Source organism: Centruroides sculpturatus, unplaced genomic scaffold (assembly GCF_000671375.1).
Source record: "Centruroides sculpturatus isolate CEXI.00-Female unplaced genomic scaffold, Cexi_2.0 scaffold130, whole genome shotgun sequence".
In the NCBI taxonomy this organism is placed as follows: domain Eukaryota; kingdom Metazoa; phylum Arthropoda; class Arachnida; order Scorpiones; family Buthidae; genus Centruroides; species Centruroides sculpturatus.
The window spans coordinates 540,296-548,371 of record NW_019384364.1 but is presented as its reverse complement, the minus strand read 5'-3'; the positions used below and the strand labels follow the sequence as shown (position 1 = coordinate 548,371).

The 8,076-nt window shown below is 34.3% G+C and overlaps 1 protein-coding gene across 1 annotated transcript in view; it reads left to right on the top strand.

The window, feature by feature from the left end:
• LOC111642162 (probable Xaa-Pro aminopeptidase 3) overlaps positions 1-5,589 on the top strand; it is a 24,267-nt gene extending 18,678 nt beyond the window's left edge. The window contains exons 2-5 of the mRNA XM_023388453.1: positions 2,638-3,603; positions 3,678-3,919; positions 4,001-4,121; positions 4,199-5,589. Of these exons, the coding sequence (XP_023244221.1) occupies positions 2,638-3,603; positions 3,678-3,919; positions 4,001-4,121; positions 4,199-4,356 (1,487 nt within the window). The 3' untranslated portion in view covers positions 4,357-5,589. The remainder of the gene's footprint in view (positions 1-2,637; positions 3,604-3,677; positions 3,920-4,000; positions 4,122-4,198) is intronic.
• Positions 5,590-8,076: the final 2,487 nt, after the last annotated feature.

Sequence of the window (8,076 nt, the reverse complement as noted above, 5' to 3'; positions counted from 1 at the left end):
ATAGACAAAAATAATATTAACAAGAACCTTAGCATCGACATCCATAAAAACTGGCTTCAATTATTAAAATAAAATAGAATGTTTATACAGTCGCAGGCGAGGCTGTGTGCAACACTCGGAGAAGGGTAATGTTACAAATTACGAGGCATGCGGGGGAGTCCGTCAAGTCGGGAAAAGAGGGGAGGGGAAGGGAGCGGGAAGTACGGACACACAAGTCACAACTATCGACGTAACAGACTGAAGAGGGGCGAAAGCCCGAAACGCGTTTCTGTAAGAAGTAAATGTAGGTGATGGAATTATTTGCCAAGTGTCTAAAAATGCACCAAGTCGTGACATAGAATCAGAAGAAACAAGAAAAAGAAGACACGGTTTCGACAAATAACTAAAACAATATCATACAATTACTATGGTTGTTGAAATACTGAATATAAATGGGGTTTGCTTGCAAAATCTGCACGGGCAAAGACGCGGGTAACAGCTAGTAAATACATAATGTAAGCATTAATCGTAGTTATTGCCACCAGGTCTGCAATGGTGACAGCAGGGTGGTGAAGAATGGGTCAACATACCCGGAATGGACCATACATGTAAATTGTCTAGGATTTATCGACCTATCCGGGTTCATTCCCGAATCAGCCACTGCAGTAGGCCAACACCTTAACCACTTCAGACATCTGGCTGTCTCATCATGTTCCCAAGATTGTAGGTTTTCTTTAACTCGTCACTTTTTGAAATTTGCATTTTTTTTAGCATTGTGTTCAAAATTTGTTGTAAGATTGCCCATTCTCTGATCTAGGAGGTAGTCTCCTGCAATTGGTGTCAGAGAAGGAACATGTTTCAATTGACTATCACTCGAGATTATCTCTAGATATTTAAAGAATAGCAAGTGAGTTGGAGTCAACAAGGATCTGTTGCCCATCCTAAATGTTCAATTTGACACTGCCTAAAAGTATATCCTATTTATACCAGAGAATACTTATAAGATTATCATATCCAGAAATGATAATCCTCATAGGAATTTCCGGATGGCCGAGTGGTCAAAATGGCAATCTACCTTTCTGGGGGACACGGGATCGATTCCAGGCAGGTCGAAAAATACCCAGGAATTTTTCGGGACGGTGGGCCGTCTGGATACATCAGGCTCTGTCCCTCACCACCCGGCCGCCTCATTGTGGGCCTGGCCGAACCCATAATGGCTAAAAGAGGCCCTCGTAATTCCCACAAGGCGGAAAGAATTAAAATATATATATAATCCCATAGGTATGACTCGCTCCGCGTATGAAGAGAGATCATCCGAAGCATCCTTCGGATGATCTCTCAATCTGAAAACGGAAAAACTATAGTCAACTATATGTCAGCAATAACTTTGTAAAGTTATTGCTAGATAATTGGTGCCAAGTAGAAAATTTATATTACAAGACAAGGTCATAATTGGAATTTAGGATAAACGCCAAGTAAAAATTGCGAAGCACTATTTTTACTTGGCGGTTCGCCGTACCACTCGAGCTATAATAATTTATTTTACGTAAATAAGTATTTTATTTAATAATAAATAATAATAAATTGCGGGTTNTCAATGCTTCCGCAGCAATGTGGCAATTGCCAAGCTTTTAAAAAATTTTCTGCAATACCTTTCCATTCATTTGGTGTTGAGGGAAATTGCATGCAGTCTGATTTTAAGTGAGTCCAAAGAGCATGGCAAGTTTCTGGAACAATTTTTGCTATTGTTTGTCTGCCAACTCTAAAGGCAAATGACAAACTTCTGTACGTTTCCCCTGATGCTAAAAATCTGGAAAAATACATGATAAAATGAACTTTTTAAACCAATTAAAACAGATTAAGCTAGTCAGTCACTAGCTCTAATCATATAAAATGTACCTTAAAGTTATTCCTAAGCATTTTCTGGCTGAAATTGCCTCTCTAAAACATGTGTTCTGTTTGCTTATATAATTTTCCACTCGTAATAACACCTCAAAGAGATCAGGTGTCATTCTTAAAAAACTGTCAACAAAATTCACGTTACTACTAATAAAACTTTTATGCATTATAAGATTTTGCTATAATTTTAATTTATTACTTACTCATAATAATATTCCTGGTCTTGAAAACGAAGTTCACGCATAAGTGTACTGTGATAACCTAAGGAACTTCTATTCCGAAATAAAGGCCTCACCCAAAAACGATGCTTGCATTGCTTTCGTTTCATGAGTGCAGAAAGCAACAAAAATTGTCCAGCAAAAAGTTTAAACATCATATTAGCTTGTATCTGATCCATTTTAAATTTTTTATACACTGACAATTGTGAACAACCAAACTACTATGCTCTCGTTTTCACCAATTCACGTGCGAAGAAGTATTTACGTTCGACACTTGGGCAGCACTGTCGCCGTAAAAACTTCGTGCTAGCTGGACCTCCACCGTAATCCGAGTGCAAACGCAAATAGGTCACGTGATTAAAAGCTTTTACGGTGAGGAGTTTTTATGGTAGTGGAGTCTTAGCCTAAAACTGGAAAGGGAAACACTGAAGTATCCACAGCAACAGAATGACATAACATTATTTACTTTCATTTTGTTTCTTATTTAAAGAGCAAATTTTTGATTAATATTATTATAACATTTTCTTTTTTATTTTATCAGGAAATGTGTATCTGAAAGTTACGGAAAGATTGGAGAAAACTTTTTACAGATGGTGCCAGACTGCAACGGCTTCTAATCAGAAACGAAAGTTGATTCGGACATATGGACAGCCCACACCACACACGCATCCACATCTCATGCAAGAGGGACACGTCGTCCCGGGCCTTACACAAGAGGAGTTTCGAGATCGTCGATTTCGGCTGATGGAAAATATTTGGAAACACATGCTGAAAACTGCATCAACTATTCAGAATCACATTGTGGTTATACCTTCAGCGACGAGAGCTTACATGACAGACAAAATTCCATACCATTTCCGTCAAAATACAGACTTTTTATATATGACTGGCTTTCAAGAACCAGACAGCGTTCTGATCCTTCACTCATTACCAAATAAAACTCTTCCAGAGCATAAAAGTGTTTTATTTGTACAGAAAAAAGTTGCTCAGACTGAATTATGGGAAGGACCGCGATCGGGACCAGATGGTGCTATTGATCTTCTTGGGATAGACAGCGCATATAATATAGAAGAGTTAGAAAAGTTTTTAAATTCATTTATCTATGATAATCAAAAATTTATACTGTGGTATGATTATCTAAGTTCACCTCAGTTACCTATTCACGAAGTGATGAGAGATTTTGTAGCAAATTGTCGTCACTCGGGCTTCGAATCTTGCCGACCTCTAATTCAGCAGTTGAGATTAATAAAGTCAGATGCAGAAATTAAATTAATGAAGAAAAGTACAGAGATAGCATCCGAAGCAATGAAAGAAGTCATGAAGTCGTCGCATCCTCTTGTTACCGAATCGCAGCTTTATGCAAAAATGGACTTTGAATGTCGCATCAGAGAAGCAGAACATCTTGCTTATCCTCCCGTTGTAGCTGGAGGATCTAGAGCTAATATTATTCATTACACTGCAAACAATCAAAGAATATTAGGGGGTGAAATGGTTTTAATGGATGCTGGTATGTTTCTTGTTAAAATATTATTTTTTATCAGTTCATAATATAACTAGTTATAATTACTTTTAACACTTAAGGTTGCGAATATCATGGATACGCAAGTGATCTGACTCGTACTTGGCCCGTCAGCGGTCACTTCACCAGGCCTCAGAGAGAGTTGTACGAGGCCGTTCTGGCCGTTCAGGAGGAACTCATAGAATTATGCGCCAACTTCACTTCGTTAGATCAACTGTTTCATGCCATGTGCCAATTAGTAGGATCAAAGTTACAAGAACTTGGAATAGTCTCTACAAACATAGGAAAAATTGAATTAGGAAAGGTAATAAATTTTAAAAAAGAAATGTTTTAAATTGAGTTTATTTTTAACATTTTGGACTTATTAACAAAATTACTTTTATAGATTGCATATAATTATTGTCCTCATCATGTCGGACACTATTTGGGAATGGACGTTCATGACACCACTCTCATATCTAGAAGCATTAAGCTAAAACCGGGAATGATCATTACTATTGAACCAGGTATGATTATCATTATCATTTACAAATTCTGATAAGATATACAAATTACTTTATTCTAATACTTAAATACATTATAGGGATCTATATTAGAGAAAATAACCAAAGGGTTCCCTCTAAATATCGTGGATTGGGAATAAGAATAGAAGACGACATTCTGGTGACGGATGTCGGACCCGAAGTACTTACGACTCACTGTCCCAAGACAATCGAAGATATCGAAAAACTGTTTGGTTAAATATTGAAAATGTGATTTGCATCACACAAACTATTTATACAATTGCAATTACAAGCTACACAAATTAAATCCTATCAAATTTTGTCGACTATTAATGTTATTTACAAGTGCCATTGCCAACTGGAAGATGACAATAGTAGACATCACTGTTTTGTTTCTACAGTAATGTACAGTAAGATTTTTTAATTAAATTCAATTGCAGAAAACTTAGCATAAATGTAATATAGTTTATTAAATGAGATAAATGTATTTGTCGTTCATATAGTCAAAACAATATTCTTACGTCATTTTATATTTATTATTATGAAATCAATTATCAAATGTTATTCTCTAGATTTTTTCAATTTTGATTATACAACAAATAGAATGTATTTATGTATATAAACAACGAAGACATTTCTCAATGTATAAACACCATTGAGTTCATGGACATTCTGAAAACTTCTGCTATAATTATTTGAGTACGCACTTTGAAATTTTAGAGCAGGAAGAATAATTTCACAAGAACAACTGATTATATATATAGTATGTTATGTTATAATTAATAATAAATGGCAATTAAATGATACAAAAGTTTTGGAGACAACCTCATTGAAGATCTGATTGTTAGAGCAATATGTTGTTTCCAACAGCTTTGCCAATGATATTAATTAGTATTTTTTCAACATAAGCAAAATGGCACATGACAAACACGTGAAGTACTGTACATGTGAAGGAAGTGTGTTGTAATCATTGTTTATGCTAAAAACTGGCAAGTATATTTTTGGAGAAGTGTGTCAATAAGTTTAAATCATGTTATAATCATTACCAATAACACCTTATTTATTATGAAGCTAAAATTAGCAATATTTGCCAGATATAATCAGTCATTTTTTATAACCACTTAAAAGGGGATTTTTGGACAAATAAACCTAAATGTTATGTCCTTTGAATCCAATGCTCACCCAAGGTTAAGAATTACTCAGTAGACGATTAATTCTCAGATATTTTATTTAAATTTGTTTCAGATCAGAATTCACGCCAATTCTTCAGTAAAGATACAACCTGCAACAGAGCCCTATACCAATATTTTGGACTCTTCAAAATCAATCCTAGTAACCCCGATTTTAAAGAGTCCAAAATATTTGTGTAGGCTCTGTTGCAGATTGTACTTTTACTGAAGAGGGATCAGCAAGAATTCCTATTTGAAATGCATTTAAATAAAATATCAGAATTAATCGTCTTCTGAGTAATTCTTGAACTCTAGTGAGCATCAGATTCAAAAGACATAACATTTAGGTTTATTTGTCCAAAAAAATCTCTTTTAAGTGGTATAAAAGTGACTTTATTTATTATTGATAATGATTATAATATACAATATTCAATAATTTATATTCAGTTATATTTATATAGCCAAACAATTTGAGGAAATTTGTTATAATGGGTCAGGTATATTGTTTAAAATCTGATAATAGCTATTTTTAAAGTAAAAACTATTTGTTAGATGTTACACGCATTTATTTATACAATCAAAATTCTTGATATATAAAAATAGATACAAATTTTAATATTTACTTGAATGTAAATTATCATAATAAAATGCACGAATTACTTCAGAAGTGAAGAACAAAGGATTTCAACACTAACTTATCAAAATAATGTACAATAATGTTTAAAATTTTTTGGGTTAAGGCCCCAACACAAGCTGGTGCCTTCCAGAATGAGATACAAAGAAAACTCAAGAAAACTGTGGCATGTCCAGCCTGTTGGTGAATCATGATCCCACAATCAATTACTGAAGTTTGGTGGTTTTATCCACTTTGCCACTGGTGGGCCAATAACATTTAATAACACCACATACCTTTCTTGGAAATTGTCTGTGGTACTTTTCGGGCATTTTTCACAGAGAACTGAAATATGCTCCAAACCCGAGAATTTGAAACATTACCATAGACATATCGAGTTTGTCTTTTTCAAGGCATTCTTGACTTTGTCTACATTTTCTTTTTGTGGGTTTCTCTTTGGTAATGACTTGTCCAGATGGTAATGCTGTCTTTTTGATTTGGTAGATACACTTCTTGTCACGACATGATCTTTCACGGGTTTAAGGCTAAAATTTTTCAAGACGTGTCTTGCTATGCCAAGACGCTTATTTCCTAAATATAGCACCACGATTCCAGACACATTCATTGTACTATAAAAGACCATCAAAATCACTTTGTAAATTGCTTGAAAAATCTTCTTTGTCCCCCCTCACTACTAAGTTATTGTTCAATATTGGTAGCGTCTGCTTCTTCCAAATGGTCCTCATCTGTATCAGTCATATTTACTGGCAGTTCATTGTGATTTTGCACAGGATCCACGAGCAATTTTCTTATTACATTGCCATCAAGGAAAGCCACATATAAATAAATATTGTATCTAATAAATATAACTTTATTTGCATAAAGTGTAAGTAGAAAAGATCCTTAGTTAAAAGTAACATGAATGCATGCAGTAGTTTTTCAAGATACAATTGCAAATAAAGGCTGCTAATCTCACCGTCACCACCTTATTCGATAGTTCCAGAAAGAATAGCTACATAACTCACCATCTATCATAAACAAATACACTTATTCAGATCTGGGTAGCTCTGCCAGGTTAACAGAACTTAGTATTAAAAGTATAATAAAGTCATAAGGTAAATGGCATAATCAGAATATGAGATAATGCACAAAATATCAAATATTATAAATTCCCCCAACGGACACCTAACAGATCTCATATTATTTTGAATAGAGAATAATAAACTGAAGAATCACTTACCACATACAATGTTCAGGAAATTTCCTTCTCATTATAGAAAATGTAAATATAAAAATATCCACTATTTTGATTTGGATCAATATATTGGTTTGTATTGTATACAGCAATCCTTAAATTATGTAAATAAAAACACAGTATTTCTTGGAAATCTATGAATATTACTTATTTATGTGCAAGAACATTCCTCATAAAAATATTTCATCTGAAAATTAAATATTATTGTATATTACTTGTAATAAAATTCATATTCTAACAAATACAGTATTTCATCTAAATATATAAAATTACTTGTCCTGACTGACTGAATGACTGATTCATCATCGCCCAGAGCAAACCACTGAACCTAAAGGGGTGAAATTTGGTACACAGTTAGGGTACGTCATGAAAACGCGCATTAAGAAGGGATTTTTCGTAATTCCCCCGAGGGGGGAGAGAGAGAGCATTAAGGCTTAACCGGAAAAACGGCTTCTACTCTACTATTTTAGATGAGATTTTTCGTTTTCAACTACGTTTAATTTTCATTGAGTACTTAGGAGTATTAAATTGATAACATTTCAGACATTGTTATAAATATTTTCATATATTTTGATTTTTTAACCAAATGTTCGAACCATTTTAAATTCGAATTTGTTATTGCATATTGGTTCGATTATTTCAATAGAACGATTTTAAACGTTCCAGAAAATTGATCAAATTGAAAATAGTTCGTTTGATTCTCATCATTCTTGGCGGTAGGTGTTGTATAACAATTACTATGGTTTCTTCTGATTCTATGTCACGACTTGGTGCATTTATAGACACTTGGCAAATAATTCCATCACCTACATTTACTTCTTACAGAAACGCGTTTCGGGCTTTCGCCCCTCTTCAGTCTGTTACGTCGATAGTTGTGACTTGTGTGTCCGTACTTCCCGCTCCCTTCCCCTCCCCTCTTTT